Source organism: Mauremys mutica, chromosome 1, assembly GCF_020497125.1.
Source record: "Mauremys mutica isolate MM-2020 ecotype Southern chromosome 1, ASM2049712v1, whole genome shotgun sequence".
NCBI lineage: Eukaryota > Metazoa > Chordata > Testudines > Geoemydidae > Mauremys > Mauremys mutica.
The window spans coordinates 92,388,896-92,410,305 of record NC_059072.1 but is presented as its reverse complement, the minus strand read 5'-3'; the positions used below and the strand labels follow the sequence as shown (position 1 = coordinate 92,410,305).

At 41.0% G+C, this 21,410-nt stretch overlaps 1 protein-coding gene across 5 annotated transcripts in view; it reads left to right on the top strand.

The window, feature by feature from the left end:
- Positions 1-21,410, top strand: part of EP300 (E1A binding protein p300) — a 174,819-nt gene that overhangs the window by 62,360 nt on the left and 91,049 nt on the right. For all 5 annotated transcript variants that reach the window (XM_044984360.1, XM_044984354.1, XM_044984346.1 and 2 more), the window contains exons 7-12: positions 15,202-15,295; positions 15,987-16,124; positions 16,725-16,842; positions 17,478-17,652; positions 20,194-20,271; positions 20,873-20,982. In XM_044984360.1, coding sequence (XP_044840295.1) covers positions 15,202-15,295; positions 15,987-16,124; positions 16,725-16,842; positions 17,478-17,652; positions 20,194-20,271; positions 20,873-20,982 — 713 coding nt within the window. The remainder of the gene's footprint in view (positions 1-15,201; positions 15,296-15,986; positions 16,125-16,724; positions 16,843-17,477; positions 17,653-20,193; positions 20,272-20,872; positions 20,983-21,410) is intronic.

Here is a 21,410-nt window from a genome sequence, read left to right as displayed (position 1 = left end):
GGAATCAAAAGATGAATAAGATGAGGAGGGAAGAGTTCCAGGCTTTCATTAAAGATATCAAAAAATGAAATAAGATTAATGGTAAAATATTCCACATCAGATGTGGAAGCATGATTAAATGAGCAATTGGACCGCACTTTTAATCTCGAAAGAATCAGAATTGAAAAGAGAAAATAGAATTAAAGCTAGAGGACATGGAAAGTAGAGAACACAAGAATAACATAAGGATTTAAAGGTATTCTGGACACATTGGATGGTATGTCATGGAAAATACTAAAACTGGGCAATAAGAATTACATTCATATTGAAAGGGCTCACAGATCCCTTTCCCCAGGCTTCTAGCAGGCTCCAGACCAAGAGATTTGATTCTGTCTACACTACTATCAAGACAAGGATACAATACTGAGAGCAGTGAGGGCGGGAGCTGAACCACTGATGATTCTCAACCAGCCCATACAAATTTTCCCAGATATGGTAACCTCAACCCTTAGAAAGTAAAGAGAACTATACCATGTAACCACAGTTCTTAGAAAGAACAGTATAAGATACAGGTGGGGATTCCATTTAGACTGTTCTTTTAAATGGAAGGACAGATGTATGTCTGTCTCAGATCCAGAAAAGGGGGAAGAGATACTTACGGACAATCTGAATGGGATCGAAAGCATTAGTGCCACAAGTCACCAAGAAATCACTGGGAATCAATGACATCAAAGAGCCAGAATAGCTCCGAAAGATGATGTATCATTAAGACAACAGGACAAACGAGAGCCAAAGAAACAGTTCAGATCCAGAAGAATAAGATTAGTATGTAGACTAAGACATTGTCATTGTAACATGGATATAATAGTCATTTATTGCAAAGGGATACAGGTATATGGAAACTGTGGATACAGTATATTTAATGCATATAATATAGTTAGTTTAATGTTGTGACTTATAATCTAAACAAAGTTAATAACAAAATAGCAGAAGACCCAGATTTGCCCACATGGAATTAAATTTAACTCTACAGATAGCACAAATATTCCAAAATTTATTTTAGTTGAAGGGTCATCTTAAAATTTTCCACTGTAGAATAAGTGAGCTGAAAGATAAGGTTAACATATATACATAAAACAGCTCCCTCCTTCTCCCCAGCAGGGACCTAATATGGCCATGGGATCCAGGCATATATGGGGGAATTTATAGAGAGGGAGGAGAGAAAGAAAAGAGGGATTAGAGAACAGAAGCAGGTGTTAATTGTGTTTTAATAGAAAAGATTGTATTAAAAAGTTGGGGCTCAGAATTTAAAAATTTATGGTAAATCTGACTAGATATTATTCTGTTACTCATGGATTTTATTCCAGGACTAATACGACTTTTGTTTCTAGGACTTCGCTAATTTAGTCAAAAGAGCTAATCTGAGATTTATAACTTGGTCTGATTGTGCACCTGCACATACTAGATCATGAAAAAAATGAAAGTCCTAGCTGTTAAGTAGAGCTTTATTGTGTGATCCTTCCCCTACCCCCATAGAATTCAAGAGCTGGAAGAAAATTTTCAAAAATAGACAATAAAAAAGGGATAATTGAAAATGTCCTCTTGAGTGCTAGAAAGGTAGTATTGAGAGGGATCCTTATAAATAAAGCATCCTACCCAGGGCCGGCTCCAGGCCCCAGCACGCCAAGCGCGTGCTTAGGGCGGCATGCCGCGGGGGGCGCTCCGCCAGTCGCCGGGAGGGACCCTCTGCAGGCACGCCTGCGGAGGGTCTGCTGGTCGCGGAGGGTCCGCTGGTCCCGCAGCTCCGGCGGACCCGCCGCAGGCACGTCTGCAGGAGGGTCCGCTGGTCCCGTGGCTCCGGCAGACCCTCCGCAGGCACGTCTGCAGGAGGTCCACCAGAGCCGCGGGCCCGGCGACCGCCAGAGTGCGCCCCGCGGCATGCTGCCGTGCTTGGAGCGACGAAATTGCTAGAGCCGCCCCTGATCCTACCTCAGCAAGATGAGAGCTCTTGAAGAGAGTTTGGTTAAAGAAGGTTGACATAAATCTATAGGATCTAAAAGTGTCGAAGAATATAATAAAGGTAAAGAGGGAAGATTAACTCGTTACAGACAGATAAGGCTGAGCAAACACTTAGATATATTTAAATAAAACTATTATGAAAAGGGCAATAAAGTAAAAAAGAAACAGGATAAATCGTCCATCCCTCTGATTAGAAATAAAAAGGGAGACTTAGTAACTGGCATCAAATAGATCTCTGAAACTTTCCATACTTTACATTGAACCTCCAAATCCTGAACTTATAAACACACATTTGAGGAGTGTGACGTTATCTTGGTTTTGAGGCTGATATGGCCGCTCTTGGTAAGCTAATTGCTGCAAAAGAGGTTGAAGTTGTAATTAAGAATTCAAAATCCAATAAAGCTCCAGGTATTGATGGGTTTCCTGTGAAGTATTCGATCTCTAAAGCCAACTGTTGGTTTCTGTTGTAACTGAATTGATTGATGGTACAGTAAAACCTCAAGAGTTATGAACACCTCAAGAATGGAGGTTGTTCGTAACTCTGAACAAAACATTACGATTATTCTTTCAAAAGTTTACAACTGAACATTGACTTTGTGTAGCTTTGAAATTTTCCTATGCAGAAGAAAAATGCTGCTTTCCCTTGATTTTTTTAGTAGTTTAACACAGTTCTGTACTGTATTTGTGATTTGATATCCTCCCCCTCCCGCTACTGCCTGATTTTGTACTTCTGGTTCCAGCTGAGGTGTGGTCAATACGTAACTCTGGTGTTCATAATGCTGAAGTTCTGCTGTATATTGCAGGGGAGCAAGACACCAAATTCATGGAAAGAGGCAAAAATTGCGGTCATTCCTAAAGAAGGAAAAGATCTTGCCAATTGTGCATCATATATACCTATTTCTTAAATTTAATGTGGATGCTAAAATTTATGCTAGGATGGTAGCAAACAATGTCATCTTGCCTAGATGTGTTCATCCTGACTAGTCTGGTTTATTGCTGGCAGGCATTTATATATATAAGAACTCTAAATTTGATCGTTATTTCTAACAATTCCTCCTGGTGGTACTTTCTTTGAATGTTGTGAAAACCTTTGACTGGCTGGAGTAGGAGAACCTCAAACAGATTTTGGTAAGGTTTGGTTTCTGTGGGCATGTTGGTCCCATGTGCTGATCCTCAAGCATCTGCTTTGATTAATGGTAATGAATTGCCTCCTTTTAGTTTGTCTAGAGGTGCAAGACAGGGTTGCGTCATAATCTATCCTGTTTGCTCTGTCAATAGAGCTATTCACAATAAATCTGAGAAACAGCCCTTTGGTAGAAGGCATCAAAACCTCTTCTGGATTAGAACACAAAATATCCTGACTGTCTTGTTATATTTGCAGGATCTAGAAGTGTCATTAAAAATTGTAGAACAATTGACTTCGGAATTTAGGCAGATATCCGGCTTCAAAATAAGATATGATAACTCCGAAATTTTAGGAATTAATGTTCCCCAAAGGATCAAAACTAACTGGTAGGCTACATAAATTTAAATGGGTGAAGGAACAATTTAGGAAAAAATATTGTGGAAAAATGTAATCTTAAGGCAAATTACTCTTCACTGTGGAATAAAGTAATAATACTTGGAGGAATGGAACTAATATGAAATTTCTTGGCTAGGTAGGGTAGCCTCAGTAAAGGTATATGTCCTCTCAAAGTTACTGTTTTTTTTCTCTGAATTCCTATTGGTATTTCTGACATGACATTAAAACATGGTAGCATGCACTATTAAAATTTTATAGAAACATAAAAGAAAAAGGGTGCGTTCTAACATTCTGGATAAGCTTCCCAAGTGGGGTAGGCTAGCTTTCCCTAATTTGTCTTAATATGAATCATAATTAAAATACGATCAAGTAGGTTAACAATAGACCATCCAAACACTGTAAAACTTGAACAAGACTGGACCCCAATTGCAGCTATTAGGTTAACAGTTAAGTTTTAAAAAAATGTTACTAATCTTCTGTAACTGTTGTTCTTCGCCACCCTCTCAGTTCCTTCTTGCTGGATAATTCTGATAGTGGGGTAGAAGGGTGGGTTTTGGAATGGACATGAGGAATACATCTTCCTTTGTTTCTTCATAGGCACTGGCGATGGTGAACGGTGCCTAGTGTCTTGCCAGTGCATCTTTCTTTGGCACGGGAGATATTTGATAGTGCCGCGGTTCCTTAGATGCAGTTGTAGCATCTTGCCTCCGTGCCGGAGACTGGAAACTCTGCTGGGTTTCTCGAAATGAGGCTTGGGGCACTTCTACTGACACTGAAGTACTCGGTACCGAGTCCCAGTGGCCTGGCTTTGATGGAGGTCGGACCACTGCCCCTATGAGGATAGAGTGAAATCTAGCATCTCTATCCTTCTTGGTGTGCGGGCTTAAATTCTCTACGGAGTTTAGAGGAAGTCCACTGAAGAGTACTTGCAGAAGCAGGAACAAAATGCAGTTCCAGCGACCGTTACAGGTGGTAAGAAGGAACTGAGGGGGTGGTCAGTCAGGAGAGCCCTTTATACCGGTGCTGTGAGAGCAGGACTTCAGGCAGCATCATATCCGACCCAACAGATAGCACTGACGGAAAAGCTTTTTGGTGGCAGTCTCAGGGGCAAGCACACACCTACATTGGAATGGACATGAACAAGCACTCGAATAACAAAATTTAGGTCACCAACAATAAAAAATCACCCTTTTATCCAGACCACCTTAGCTTTGGATAATTTTTTTTAAACACCTGTTATCAAGGCCTTTCACTAGTAATCAGGAATTTATCTCTAGGAAATATCAAAGTGATTATTCGTTGTGGGTAAGAGCTGAGATTACTCAATTTGGAGAGCTGTTCCTGGGTCCTGATTTGAAATCATACCAACAGATACATAATAATGTAAATAATATGAAGATCCCATATTTCAGTATTTACAAATCAAACATTTTATTGTGAAATATGGATACAAGATTGCTCTATGTAGACCTTTTAACCACATTTGAGGAGCTGAACCAGAAGCAAGTGTGAACAAGTTCAGTTTCTAAGATACGTACAATTTCGATTGAAAAAGATGTTGATAGGAAAACAACCCCCATAAAAAGACAGGAGAGGGATATGGACAAAGAAATTGATCTAGGTGAGAGGTGATATACACCTTCTATTTTTGTAGCTCACAGATTTTTTTATAAATTACTGTATAGATAACATTTGACTCCAGTTAAGATCCATCATATTTTTGCTACCAGGGATGTACTCTGTTGGAGGGATTGTGGGGAAAGGGGGAAAATATTTCATATGTGGAGGTTGTGTCCGGGAATTAGATGGTTTGGGGAGGAAATTATTCGAGTTACAACTTGCAACAAAATGCCAGCTTCCCTGAGATCCCCTAACCTGAATACTTTATATTCCAATAAAGGATCTCCATTTTAAAAACAGAATGACAAATTAATTTTTTGTTAGCAACAAGACTTTGTATTGCATATTGGAAAAATAGGACTTGTGGTACGGTAAAGTCCGGACACACCAAGTATATACACAAGAGAAGTGCCAAAAAGGAGGAGATGGCAATGTAGAAATTTGGGCATCCTTTTTTAGCATACTTTGAGGAAGAGGCTCCCCAACCCGGAATCTTTACCCAGGTTCTTTGACTATTAAACTGATCCTGAATAAGTACTGTATGATGTAGTACGTTAACATTTTATTGCCACTTTGCCTTAATAGGTTTTTAAAAATAAAGTGGAAAAGGAGTATAGAATAATTTGTTATACAGCTATCCTGAGCAAAGGAATTTCCCTCAGTCTCAATTTTAAACTGCACGTCCCCCTGAAAAGTCACACTTGACATGGTGAACTGACTAATACTTTCATGTCCTCTTGGACGCAATGATTCACACTGAGAAAATGTCCCCTTTGTATTTCAAAGTAATTGGGATAACATTTTTTGTCAACGAGCAGTAAGAGTTTGTGACTTGGATTGCCGTTTGTAATAGAAACAAATGATTGTATAAGACTTGGTTTTGGAAGCAGATGACTTCTGCAATAGTAACAATAATGAGCACTTATTTTACTCTATGCCAGCAAACTTTTGTACTCATTTCCTACTTGCACCCTTTCTCTCACTCATATACACACGCGCGCGCGTGCGTAAGGAATTACTTTGAGCTGAAATATAACTACTGTTTGACAGAAATTAGGATTCTTGGTTGCAGGCGGTAGCATCTACAATTTACTGAAGCTGTTCCTATTAAAACTCCTGAAGGAAGTTAGATTTTTGTTAGAGTCCTGTACCAGTCTAAGGGATTGATTTCTGCCATGGATGTCAGTAATTACATCTCCTCTCTAAATGAGCCATTTTCTATTGAACAGTGTAGCCTCAGTTGCCCAGCTGCTATTTAAACCATAAGGCCATAGGGCTTAGACAGTGACATTTTACGTGAAGAGGTTTAAATCACTAAGTCTTGTCGTTATTATTGCTGTAGGATGCTTTACAATGTGTAAAGCACACTAAACAAAATCCCTGCTTCAGAGCTCACTTTTTAAGTGAGAGTTGGTATAAGAGTGGAAAAACATGTTTTCTAAGAGCTAGTGTATTTTGCAGAACAGGTAGATTTTCAGAAGTTGTTAATGAAATGTTTTGGGGGTGAATTTTAAAAAATTACAGCTAGAAAGTAATTTGTCACCTAATCCATCTTCTTGCTAGTAGTGATTGTTTCCTATAATATATTTTCTAGTGCTTTGACTACTTTTAAACTGGAGAGGAAGGGGACTTGGTGTGTGTTACTGGGAAACCATCCCAAGAGTAGAATTAGTATAAATGGCATGAAGTGAAAGTAAAGACAAAACAAGCAGTGAAAACTATGTAGTGTAGGAGATGTGGTGTTATGAAACTCTCTGAAAGTGAGGAGCTTGAGCTACATGTAACAGCTACAAGAAAGGAGGAGATGATGATGATTGATGATTCTTTGAATAGCGTCCTTGTGGGTGCTCCACTTGAGATGTGCATGCTCTTTCAGTCGGAGGTTTTAAGTAGCAGTGCCCATTTGGCTTGTGCATGTGCCCTATGCATACTTGTGTCCCTTACTGAGGATATATAGGGCTCTGCTGGCAAACTGCCCTGGCCTGACACACAGCAATTTGTAGCACTTGCCTAAGCGTGGCTTCTATTTTGCTAGACTATTTTTTAGATCTTTTCTTACCTTATTACTACTTAGTTTATTTCATTCTTGTTTTGGTTTTTCCATTTTTCTATGGGTTGGGACTTTCCTCATTGTCCACCCCCCTGTATGAGGGGTCCTTCCTCAGAAATCTTTTCTCTTCTGGGATATGCCTGTATCCCAAGGTTTCAAATGTTCTCACTTGCCAGAAACCCTTCCCAGTGAGTGGCAGCCATTTGTGCAGTATTCACTGCTTTAGGGATACGCATGTACCATCTCAAGTGCAAGTTTTTCACTAGCTTCAAGAGCCACTCAGGGAAAGACAGAGATAAAGCATTGACTCCTTTTGATGGAGCTCTTTGTCTCACTTCAGATCCAGGCTCAGAAACGGGGGCATCAGCCTCTGAGCGACCAGTGTTCCAACAACTCCTGTGGGTTGCTTACCCTTTAGGACTTTGAGGGACAGACCTATGAGTGAATCTGGAAGACCATCCTCCAAGAGGAGTGTCGGGTCTCCTCACAAAGACCATTCTAAAAGGTCTACCAGACTGGAGACTTTTGCACCCTGCAGAGGCTTCAAGTGGTCTTGGTACTGAGAAACCATCTATCCTAAGTCCCTGTCAGCTTTTCAAAGTGCACGGTTCCCACCACTCGGCACAGAAGCCATTGGTTGGTACCATTCAAACTTGGGTGAGAGACTACCAATCCTAAGAACTCTAGTAAGAAGGCAGCACACTCTTCATCTTCCACTGCCTTGCTCATACCTAGAGCATCAGTACAGCGAGTATGGATACAGTCATCCGACTCTGGATACCTCACACCTTTATGGCTGGGACTCACCATGTCACCACGCTGGCTCACCTGGTACTGCAGGAATTGAGATTCTCAGAGGACCCATTTATTTCCAAGGAGCCAAAGTCTCCTTGGCATTTGAGACTTCCAGTACCACAACTGGTGGTATACCTCATATCCCACCTTTTGCAGAGACTGCCTAGATCACCAGTACTGGCACTTTCTGAAAGATACTAGTTACTTCTCTTTCCACCTGCCTCTCCACTAGACTATAAAGAGGTAGTGAGTACTTTAGACTCTCTGATTTCTGTGCAGGATTCTGCTGACTGACTACCTATGTTTGACTCTCCAGAACCTGACCTTTGGGGGAGAGAGACTAAGGCTTCTACCATTAAAGCCCACCAAACATCTCACCTGGTACGACCAACCCAGGATGTCCTCTCCATTCATTCATTCATTTTCTCTCTCTCTCTCTCACACGTACGTACACGTCTTCCCAGTGGACATACTGGGATCCCTGGGCTACCTACTGGCAAGAGTGTTTTTTAAAGTGCCCAGTGCTCATATGGATTACTCTTCTACAGTTTTACAGCAGAAGCAGGATGCCTGTGAAACAATCAGCGGGGCCACTGGATGATAGAGTGCTAATAGAGCACTCAAAAAAGGCAAGGCTGTTGAAGAGAAGCTAAATGAATTCTTTTCATTGGTTTTCACTGCAGAGGATGTGAGGGAGAGTCCCATACCTGAACCATTCTTTTTAGGTCAGAAATCTGAGGAATTGTCCAAGATTGAAGTGTCTGTAGAGGTGGTTTGGGAACAAATTGATAAAATAAACAGTAAGTCACCAGGACCAGGCAGATGGTACTTGCCCAAGAGTTCTGAAGGAACTTGTATATGAAACTGCAGAACTATTAACTGTGCTGTGTAACCTATTGCTTAAATCAGACTCTATATCAGATGACTGGCAAATAGTTAACGTGATGCTGATTTTTTTTTAAAGGAAATTCTGACAATTACAGACCAGTAAGCCTAACTTGAGTACCAGGCATGTTGGTTGTTACTATAGTAAAGAATAGAATTATCAGTCACTTAACATGGTACGTTGTGGAAGAGTAATCATGGCTTTTTGTAAAGGGAAATCATGTCTTACCCTCACAGAATTCTAATAGATTGGTATCAACACACATTTAGACATGGGTGATCCAATTGGTATAGTGTACTTGAACTTTCAGAATGCCTTTAAGGTCACTCACCAAAGGCTCTTAAGCAAAGTAGGCAGTCCTGGGATAAGAGGGAAGTTCCTCTCATGGATCAGTAATTGGTTAAAAGATAGGAAACAAAGGGTAGGAATAAATCCTGTTTTTACAATGGAGAGAGGTAAACAGAGCAGGGACCCCAAGGATCGGTACTGGGACCAGTGGTGTTCAACATATTCCTAAATGATCTGGAAAGGGGGAAATTTAATTTAATGAGGTGGTAAAGTTGCAGACAATACAAAATTACTCAAGGTAGTTAAGAGAGGGATCTCACAATATTGGGTAATTGGGCAACAGGATGACAGGTGAAACTTGGTGTTGATAAATGCAAAGTAATGCACATTGGAAAATGTAATCCCAACTATCCATAGAAAATGACGGGATCTACATTAGCTGTTACCACTCAAGAAATCTGAGGCATTGTTAATAGCTCTCTGAAAAAATCTGCTCGGTGTGCAGCAGCAGTTAAACAAGCAAATAGTGTTAGAAACCATTAGGGAAGGGATAGATAAGAGAAAATATCATGATGAAACTATATAAATCCATGGTACACCAACCCCTTGAATTCTGCACAGTTCTAGTCACCATCTCTCAAAAAATATATTAAATTGGCTAAAGTACAGAGAAGGACAACAAAAATAAAAATGATTGGGGTATGGAACAGCTTTCATATGAGGAGGGTTTAAAAAGACTGGGACTGTTCATCTTAGAGGTGAGAGAGAGGATATAATAGAGGTCTATAAAATCATGAATAGTGTGGAGACAGTGAATGAGGAATTATTTATTCCTTCACATAACATATGAACCCGGGGTCACCAAATGAAATTAATAGGAAGCATGTGTAAAACTAATTTAAGGAAGTACTACCTCACGCAATACATAGTCAACCTGTGGAACTTGTTGCCGGGGGATATTTGTGAAAGTCAAAATTGTAACTTAGTTCAAAAAAGAATTGGATAAGTTCATGGAGGATACCTCTGTCAGTGGCTATTAGCCAAGATGGTCAGATGTGCAACCCCGTGCTCAGGCTGTCCATAAACATCTGACTGCCAGAAGGTGGGAATGGATGACGGGATGGATCACTTGATCAATTGCCCATTCTGGTTGTTCCCTCTGAAGCATCTGGCACCGGCTCCTGTCAAAGACAGGATGCTGGGCTAGATGGACTATTGATCTGAACCAATATGGCCATTATTGTGTCCTTATGTTTAGTTCTGAATTGCTAACTGTCACCCAATTGTAGCAAAATAGTGATACTAATTATACCAAGTTTAGTTCTTGTTTTTTAAATTGAACATATACCACAAAAGTGCAAAGAGCAACTTCAAGCCATCATTGCAAAAGGGCAGCTCTTGGCTATAGCAACCCTGCAGGCTTTTCATTCCATTGCTAAGGCAGTAGTAATGCACAGGGTATCGTAGCTTTTGGACATCACAGGAAATTGTGATGACTGAACACTGTAGAGGGACCTCCTTTTAGATGTTCTAAAATTATTCAGTGACACCATAGACAATTTGCTGCATACTTTGGAGGACTTCAGGAGGACCCTTCACTTTCTGGGTATATCTATGCCTGCAAATAAAAAGAGGTTTAGTCTATCTCAGGCCGCTCCAGAGATCACGCCCTTCTCAATTCTCTGCTTTCCATAGATTGTCAGTGCCACCTAGAATAAACCCCAGATTTCATAAGGAAAGTTATTTAAGTTAAGTGCCAGTGTGGACATAAGAACAAATGGATATAAATTGGCCGTCAGCAAATTTAGGCTTGAAATTAGGCAAAAGTTTGTAACCCTCAGAGGAGTGAAGTTCGGGAACAGCCTTCTTAGGGGAGCAGTGGGGGCAAAAAATCTAATTGGCTTCAAGACTGAGCGTGATAAGTTTATGGAGGGGATCGTATGATGCGACTGACTACGATAGCATGTAGCCAATCTGCAGCTGCTAGCAGCAAATAACTCCAATGGCTGGTGATGGGACACTAGATGGGGAGGGCTCTGAGTTACTACAGAGAATGTTTTCCTAGGTGTCTGGCTGGTGGGTCTTGCCCACATGCTCTGGGTCTAACTGATTGCCATGTTTGGGGTCTGGAAGGAATTTTCGCCAGAGCAATATTGGCAGATATTCTGGGGTGTTTGTCTTCTCTGCAGCATGGGGAACAAGTCACTTGCAGGTTTAGATTAGTATAAATCGTGGGTTCTCTATAACTTGAAGTCTCTAAACCATGATTTGAGGACTTCAGTAACTCGTCAGAGGTTAGGGGTCTATTACACGAATTGGGGGGGTGAGGTTCTGTGGCCTGCAATGTGCAGGAGGTCACACTAGATGATCATGATAGATTCAGAAGGTTGGCAGAGACCATCTGCTACAGCAACCTCAACTCAGGAGCCCAAGGATAGCCAAATATTCTTTTTGACTGAATTGAGGAGCACGAACATACCGATCCAGGCCTCTTGCTGCATCATGTTACCCTACCCAACTTTCCACCTTTTGGAGATCATCTCTTCCATTTTTCACACCTCATGAGAGCGGAGTATCTGACAGATGATTGTTGGAAGTTGTAACAACTTTGGGTTACTCCTTTCAGTTCCATTCCATTCTCCCTTTCCCTTCCCTTTGGAGGGACCCCTCTCATAAACCTTCTCTGAAGCAAGAGGTTCAGTCCCTTCTCTGTTCAGGAGCAGTTCCTACTCAATACAAGGAAAGGGGCTCTATTCTAAGGACTTCTGTTCCCAAATAGAAGGGTAGATGGAGACTGATTCTAGATCTATGGATGTTGAATACTTTTGTCAAGGTGACGGAAATTCAGGATACCACTGGCAGCCATCATTCCATCTCTGGATCTGGGGGACTGTTTCCTGATCCGCAACCTTCAGGATGTTTTCATATTGCGATACATCCTTCTCACAGGAAATTTCTACACTTCATGATGTGGAAGACTATTGCCAATATCTCATCCTTCCTTTTTGGGTTAGCTACTGCTCTCAGGTATTTACAAAAGTCATGGCAGCAGTAACTGCATAACTTTTGTCAATGGTGAGTAATCATCTACCCCTACTTTGACGACTGGCTTCTCAAGTGATATACCTACACAGATTAGCAGCATTCTTGGCTTTGTCTCTGTTCAGCAGTATTGGTCTTCAGCTCAACTTCAGGAAGTCCTCTTACCTTTACAAAAGATAGAGATTTTAGGGGCTATTTGAAACGCTAACGCAACCAGAGCTTATCTGCCAGGTTCCTTGTGCTGTCACATCTGATTGTGAATTCGGATCTGTTCTCAAGTCACTGCCAGATCATGCCTGCAGCATGTACCTTTTATCAGATTTCATGCTCAACTGCATCTATGTTGCTTCCAAGCCTGCTTCAGGTCTCTAATCCCCGTCATATTCCAGTTTCCCTTGAATGGTGGAAGAATCCAAAAAAGTTTGTTTGAGGGTCCAGTTCAGCCACCTTCTCATGTGATAGCTTGATATGTCCTCTTTTGAATGGGGGAACTCTTCTTTAGGAGCATATTGTCCAAGGCAGAGGGTCTGCCCAAGAGTCCACCTTACGCATCAGTGTTCTGGAACTCAAAGCTGTCAGGCATGCCTCTCTGCACTTTCTATTCATGATTCAAGACCAGTCAGTCCACACAGTGACAGAGCGCAGGGCCAGTATGTACTTATAGACAAGGGGAGCAAGATTCTCTTTCCCTCTCCACAGAAGCCATGAAATTACAGAACTGGTGCATAGCTCACAATATTCTTATCTCGGCAGTCTGCCTACCCACTGAAACACTGAAGGTGACAGTCTCAGCAGGTGCTTCACTTAGTGGGAACTAGACAGAGCTGGACTCTGATATTTCTTGCCTGGGATTTCTAATAACGGATTTTTGCCCTCCTAGCCAAACAAAAACCTGTGCAGTTCTGTTCAAGGGGAAGGTTGGGCCACCATTCTCTGGGCAATGCCTTTCTCCTTTCCTGGGCAAAGAAACGCCTATATGTGTTTCCTCCAATGCCACTGATCCTCAGGGTCTTAAACAAAACCAAGCAAGATAAAGCCACGGTCATCTTGTTTGCACCAACTTGGCTGAGATGACAAATTTGGTTTCCTTTTCGTCTTCTCCTGACCAGCTATCAATCTTCTGCTGATGCCTGGTCTTCTCACACAGGACTCAGGGAATGTCCTTCAAACCAATCTGAACACACTGTGGCTCAAGGCCTGATACCTAGATGGTTCTCGGAGCTAGTACTATCTTACTGCCATAGGGGTTCAGGAGATTCTACTGAACAGTAGGGAAGATTCCATTAGAAAGATTTAAAACCTTTTTCCATTTCTGAAGTTGTCATTGATGTGTTCACCATAATTTATCTCCTATTGATTCTCCCACCTTGAGGTATTAGAATACTTATTTACTTTTTGAAGAAAGCAGAACTTGCTTTGAGTTCTGTCAGTTCACCTAGCTGCCATCACAGCATTCCATTCTCCAGTACAAGGCTTCTCAGTATTTGTTCATCTTGCAGTGTCAAGATTTATACAGGATCTGTCAATCCTCTTCTCTAGTATTAGACACCTTACTCCCTCCTGGGACTTAAATTTAGTTTTCAGTGCTTTGATGAAACCACCCTTTATAGTGTTAGTGATCTGCTTGCTTCTGAACCCCTCCATAAAAGCAGCATTCCTAATGGCTATTATCTCTGCCTAAAGCGGTGGAGAACTGTGAGCTTTAGTGGCTGACCCTCCATATTCCATTGTTTTCAGAGATAGTTTCTTTGACCATTCTATGCTTCTTACCCAATATTACTTCAAATTTTCATGTCAATCAATCCTTTCATCTCCCCATATTCTACATCAGTCATCAGTCAAAACAGGAAGCTGTTCTTCATATCAGATGTCAGAAGAATGTTGGCTTATTATCTGGGCAGGTCTTGACTTTTCTTAATCCCTCCCTGAGATTGTTTTTCTGTTGTGGACAGAGCTAGCGGTGACAACCCAGTGGGTTTCTGGTTGCGTATTCACCTGTTATGTGGCTGCTAACATTCTCTCCCCCTCTAAAGTCGTTATCAGTTCTACAAGATCATACTCCATGTCTGGGGCTTGGCTAAAGGACTTGTTAGTTATGGAAATATGCAAGACTGCTATGTGAGCTTCAATTCACTTTCCCTAGACACTATTCTATCACATAGAATGCTGATTTTGACTTTGCTGTCTTACAGACAGCCTTAGGGGCGTTGACACTCAGTCTGTCTCCTTCAGTGGGTACTGCTAGGAATTCTGGTGGTTGATGCCCACAGAGAGACTACTTGAAGAAGAGGAGGTTACTTACCTTGTACAGTAATTGGAGTTCTTTGAGATGAGTCCCTATGTGTGCTCCAGTACCCTGCCTGCCTTCCTTCCTTCCTTCTCTGCTTCAGAGTCTTATCTCTTTAGGGCTTTGTGATGGAGAAGGAACTGAGGGCAATTCGCCCATGCAAACCCACATATTCTTGGTACAGAGCAGGAGTATGTGTACAGCACATGCATTAGCCTAATAGGCACTGCTACAGAAAATCTCCACTGAAGGCACATGGGGCACAGACACATTCAAAGTGGAGCACCCGTAAGGACATATATCTTGAACTCCAGTTACTGTAAAAGGTAAGTAACTTCTCTCCTCTGTTCTTTTCTCCTACCTCTCTGGTCTTGGTGGCATTGTTGGAGAGGAAACAGGAGGAGCTTATAAACAGCTGATCCAAGAAATTATCAGAGTTTATACACACGTTGGCCTCTGATGACCTAGAAATATACAAGTTGCAATGTGCACAGATTGGCAAAGGAATCAGTATTTGCTTAATGAAAAATGACTATTAAATAGGGGAAAATACTTACTTGAGGCTTTCAAGACATTTCATAACTCTTCAGAGCTATCCATATGTATGTCTTTTTTACCAATGTTTTTCCCTCTCTTGAGGGAAGAGGATTGAGTACAGAGCTTGTGTGGTGGTGAGCCATTAATTTTAATATATTCTTCCTTTTGCTATCTAGATGCTAATCCTATGGGTGTGAATGGAGGTATGGGGGTTCAAGCCCCTAATCTGCTGCCTGAGTCGATGTTGCATTCAGCAATGAATTCCCAAAAGTAAGTTGAACATTTCGCATGGATTAAAAAAAGTCTGAGAATACTGAACAGAACTCACCTCAGAAAAACCTGAGGAGGAGAAATCCCTACTCCCATGTTGAGAGATTTGTATAATCTTTGCAATTAAGATCGGAAAAAAGGGAGTATCTTTGGATTTGAGGGCATTTTTGGTATGGTTAAAAACATCGGGTCTCATGGATTACTACGGTTTGGCTGAGTGAGTTTTTTTGCTAGACCTCAAACACGCAGGTGTTACTGGATGTGATGATGTATTGCAAATTTGTCATCCCTCTGCCGTGGGGTTAAGAGCCACTCTAGTGCCTCATCTTTCAGATGAGATATAAAGAGGTTATTACAACTTCTGTCAAATTTTTTGCAAGGGAAATGAAGTAAACCCCAGTGTGGGGGCAAAATTCCTTTTAGGTAGTGGCTCTGTTTTCCATTGGATTTGGTAGAGTTCATGTCAGTCTCCTAAATAGTTTTGTAGTGCTGCTGCATACTACTAAACATCCATCTTGCCTCACTCCAGAGGTGGTTGTGCTTCCTTGATCAGTGAAGTGATTTCTATATAGTGTGTAAATCAAATAGTAAATAGTGATTTGTCATCCTTAAGTATAAAATAGACTATTCATGTAAGATCATAAGTTTAGCACTTTTTCCTCCTCTAACATATTCTTATTCTATTTCAAAGTCCCATGATGAGTGAAAGTGCAGGTGTTACCAGTTTGGGAGCTATGCCAACAGCAGCACAACCATCCAACACCGGAATTCGAAAACAGTGGCATGAAGATATTACTCAGGACCTCCGAAATCATCTTGTTCATAAACTGTAGGTATCTGGTATCAAAACAAGGTCTCCCTCTGCCAAGGAAGGTTGGGAGAACTGGAAGGGTTGTAGTATTTTCCAAGATTAGGAGGCTAAGGAATCAGTTGAACTTAAAGAAGTATAAGCACAAAAACTTTTTTAAAATGTTTTGTAGTTTCACCCCACTCTGCTCCACCCAAAAAAGTAGAGAAACAGCTACTAGTGAGTAGCTTAGGCTTTAAAGTTGAGGAAGCCTGTTGCTTTGAGCAAGATAGGACATGAAAGTGGATTTTGATGGTCAGAAGAAATAATGCCAAAAATATGGGATGACTTGCTTTCCTTATGTTAAATCCTAAAATTATATCAGAAGCTACTTTAGGTGTGATCCCTATTGTATCAAACGTGCCCCTCTGTGCTCCCAAAATGGCAGTATTGGGGGAGAGATCAGGAAAGCATTGGGGTTATAGCGGCCCCTAAAGCTGCAATGTATGATGATCTCTCACTTTCTTTAGATGCTTGAAATAGAGATTAAAAGCTCTTTATGTTTGAACTTCATTTGGGGCCATTTATTTAAATTCAAAAGATGCATATTTTTAATCTGTTCCATGGTTTTTTCCTCTTCAGAGTCCAAGCCATATTTCCTACCCCTGACCCTGCAGCATTAAAAGACAGGCGCATGGAGAACCTGGTGGCATATGCGCGGAAGGTAGAAGGTGACATGTATGAATCTGCAAATAGCAGGGTGAGTTGCCATATTTTCCCACCAGAGCTGCAGAGAGCCTACCATGAGTCTGTCAGTGTAGTGGACAGAACTCAAAACTGCTATGGAGACTAGGCAGCTTCTAGTATTCCTGGGGTCAGTGTTGAAATACTGTCTCAATGTACCATTAATAAATTAAGTAGTGTTCGTGGGGTGGGAGTGGAGGCCTAACTGACAAGTTGGGTCCCAAAAATAAATAAAAGTGCAGAGATTTTTTTTTAAGGTGATGCTGACATATGCAAGGGCAACAGCAAGCTCCAGTCTCTTCCTAGTTTTAGATCTTGTCTTTTTGCTCAAGACATGTTTGTGGTCTGAAAGCTTTTTATCCTAATGTGCCATGCTTGAGGTTTCTCATTTTCTCCCAAATACACTATAAACCCAGAGCTCACCCTTTACTGTGGTGTGTGTCAAATGCACAATATGGGTAGAATAAATCCACTGTCAGTCTTCAGTTGCAGGAAATACAGTGGAATAAGCTCACCTAATCCTATGGGAAGATCACTTCTCAGCACTCTAATATGCAGGGGAGAGAAGGAAGTCTTTCCCAACCCTAAACTTGGTCATCAGTTTTTAATCCGTAAGCTTTACTTATCTCTTGTCTCTTTATACCCGAACAGGCAGAGTACTACCACTTGTTAGCTGAGAAGATCTATAAGATTCAGAAGGAACTAGAGGAAAAGCGAAGGACCAGACTGCAGAAGCAGAACATGATACCAAATGCACCAGGCATGTCTCCAGCTCCCATGAATCAAGGTCCCAACATGGGGCAGCCACAACCAGGGATGTCTGCAAGTAAGAACAGTTGGGTTAGTTAATAAAAGGGAATAACTTGTGCGGGGAAATCATTATAGTGGGCCAGAATGGGAGCCTTTCTCCCCCATTTTACAGATAATCTTACAAAATTATAATTGCCTAATTCTCTAGAAGAACTTGAAATGGCTCAGTGTGTAATAGTATGTGGTACGGTGGTGAGAGCATTTTCCTGTTATTGCCAATTCACTATGTGAGATTTTGCAAGAACTACTTGCAAAATCTCTGAGTTAACTTGTGTTTAATTGGTGGAGAAAATGGTGTTTGGTGTTTTGACAAGATAAGGCAAAACTTCACATGGGATCTTGTACACTAACTGAACTTGCCACTGTCTGTCTGTGGATACCAAACCCTTGTTTTGGAGAGTGTAAGCAGAGTTGTCCTGTATTGTGTCCTAAAAGTGGCAAGACTTAGATTCTGACCGATCAATTGAGTGAATTCCAGAGCTGAGCCTGTTTCTGAGAATACCCAACCGCAGTGTGAATGAAGCATTCAGCTCTGGGGACTGAAGTCAACCATTACTTGGTTAATGGCAGTTGTTATAGCAGCTATGGAAAGGGCTCTGAGATAGCTGGGTCATAAACCATTTACAACTTTAAAAAAAATAAAGAATTGGAATTGTAACCAGTTTAGAGCATTTGTGTGATGTGCTCTTGACAGCCTGCCCTTACTTATAAAGTTGCCATATTCTGCACTTTTTGCAGCTTCCCGGTGGCTATTTAAAGGTAATCCAAAGTGGAGAGCACATTGCTGTAAGCTAGCCTGGAGCTGACACATGCCTAGAAGGCACTGCAAAAGTTGTCATTGGAGAGAAAAGGATGTATATTAATCTCTTGAGAATTCAGAAGTAAAAAATACTTTTGCCCAGAAATGCATTTGGGAATTCAGAATTAGAAGTCCAATAAGACCCCAAAAGTGCATGTCACCTTGACAGATGAACAGCTGCCTTCAGTTGTGGGTGAAGTCAAAATCTCAGTGCATTTCTCATAATGCTTCTTCCTTCCTTCACAATAATCACTTCCATGTTAACCAAATGGAGCCCCTAAGTGCTGTGGATGCAATGGATTTTGTCCAGGTTTCTCCTTCGGCCAGGTGCTGGGATATCAGAGAAATAATATAGTTTGGTCTTGATGGGGGGGGGGGGGGAAGAACTACTACTAGATATTAGCATGCTGATGTTGAAGTCTGTAATATCACTCCATCAGTCCCTCAGACATTGTAAATAAACTGGGTGACAAGATCAAATTCTACAGGACTGCCTGGGTATTAGCGTGTTTAATGTCTTAAACATCGTCAGGTGTAGTGCGCTTCATCTGGGTAATGCTAAGCAATAACTTAAGGGCTTGGATTGATGGATGGTTAAATTTCCAATCATTTCTTGCTCAAATTCTCATGTTACACTTACAATGTTATAACTTTCACCACCAATCCAGCAACAAACAAATCTGCTCATGGCCAAGGAATATTAGACAGTGGGTGTAGAAATATCAGCTTGGGTGATCAGTGTGATAGAATAGACTAGGGAGCGGGGTGGGACAGACACCATCCTATGTTCTAGCTTTCTTTCTCCTTCCAGTTGGTCTCAGTCTTTCTTTTTTATATTTCTGTAAATTTTACAGTAATTAAATGACAAATTACTTGTGCTAAAACATACTTGTTTTTTAAGATTAGTTTTGTGTTGGTGCAAGGTGCTGAACTGACAGCTTTGGAGACTGAAGTCCTCTAAGTACAATTGCAGCTCTGTAAACTTATTTCACAGAGTTATTCCCCTTGCTCAGTATGGCCATTCTCCTAACAGGCCACCTACCTCTAAGAATTAGGGGATTTTTTTTCTCTTGTGCTCATTCAGTTCTTGAGCTTTAGAAGTACTTTACAAATAGGAATTTAGCTGAATATTGAATTTCATGCAGGCTGCTAAACAGCCATCATGTTGTAATGAGTTTTGCTCACCAGACTGGGGTTAGATGGAATTAGTGATGTAGAGGCAAAAAGCTAAATATTTTTCTCAATCCCCTGAGCCATCCATTCACCTCAGAATGTCACTGTACAGTTGGGTTAGTCTAGGGGTTTTTAAAAGTGAGGATGCATTTTGATGAAAAAGTTTGAACTTGTTTTCAGTGTTTGAGATGTAAGTCCTTTCAAAGTTGGTGTGCTAATTGAATTTGTCAGTCTGCTGTTTAACACTGTTCTGTATAGGTTAACACTGCTTAATAGTGCATGAAACATTTTAAGCCTCTGGCCATATAATCATTGTAACTCGTTAATATGCTGCAGATCAGCCCTCAGCTTCACAAAGTTCAGACATCTTAAACTATTTTTGGTTAAGAAATAGCACACGTGTTTGTATTTACAAGTTTTTCCATCTTTGTTCCATTGAGTCATCTTTTAGGGCTTAACATGGTCTCACTGTGTTTGGAGTTATTTTGAATATTTCCCAATAAAGTAATTGTTGTAAAAGTGAAGTTTGAGAGGGTGGACTGTTGTCTTAACTCCCTAACCTCTGTTTTTCCAACCCTTTTTCAGATGGTCCCCTTCCTGACCCAACCATGATTCGTGCCAGTGTGCCAAATCAGATGATGAATCGCATGCAGACGCAGCCGGGTAAGTGTCCAAAGAAAGGAAGCCCATGTAATTCCAAATGCATGTGGATAGGATCGTGGATTCTGCTTTCCCCAATGGTTATATGACATCAAGCAGTCCTCACTGGAGTCTACTAGAATGTAGTTTTCTCTACTCTTCACCAAAACTCATACCTGAAAGCAGGGACATGGATACACAAGTCTTTCAGGAAAGCCTAGTTTGTGTTCTGAAGGAATGTGAAGGAGTTTGGGTTGATATGTTAAACTTGATTTCAAACTCTGCCAAGCAACTGGTTAATGTAAAGACAGATTTCTCTTAGCATATTGGAGTTGTGTGTAAAATACACTTTGTAAACAAAAAATATCCTTTCTCTTCAAGGCATGCTCAAAAACAATTCCTTTGACCCAGAAGCTTGTTACTAGGTTTATGTGCATTGCTTTTGAAAGGCTTAAAATACCTAAGTTAGAGCCTGAAGTTCATTATGTGGCATACTCAAAGATGTGTGTTGGTAGAGACAGAATTAGGAGAGCAGAGGCAATATTTGTTCCTGTTCAAACAGTGAATGATGTCCAAATGAGAACTGAAACTTTTGTTTTAAAATCTTTTTGGGATAAATACACAGGAATGAACCAGTTTGGCCAGATGAACATGCAACTGCCATCCATGGGTCCCCGGCAAACCCCTCCTCTTCAGCACCCTGGACAGCTAAGCCAGGCTGGGGCCATGAACCAGGTCAGGATGTTTTTCAGTCCAGTATGTTGAACTCTTTAGGTTTGATGTTCCTGTTTAACTATGGTTATCCAAACAGTAATTCTTTGCTTGCTCTGTGGTCCTGTTGTTTCTCCCTTTGCATCTCCACTATGAGTAGCCAGTCTTTACAAATCAGTGAGGGAACTGCCGATATTGGCTTAGATTTAAGATTGTGTGTGCAGAGGAATTTATCAGAAACTAGCTCAAAAACTTCAGGCATGATCTCAGTCTGAATTCTAGAACTCCTGTCATAAACTGAATTAGGAAGTAATTGTAAAAATATCTTCCTGCTTTTGAGCAGAGCATTAGTATATTTGCCATGCTGCATCACATCACATGCTGCCAGATGTGTCAATTGCTCTGCCATGCACTGGATGTTAACTTTGTAGAATTTTACTTTTAAGGGTGAG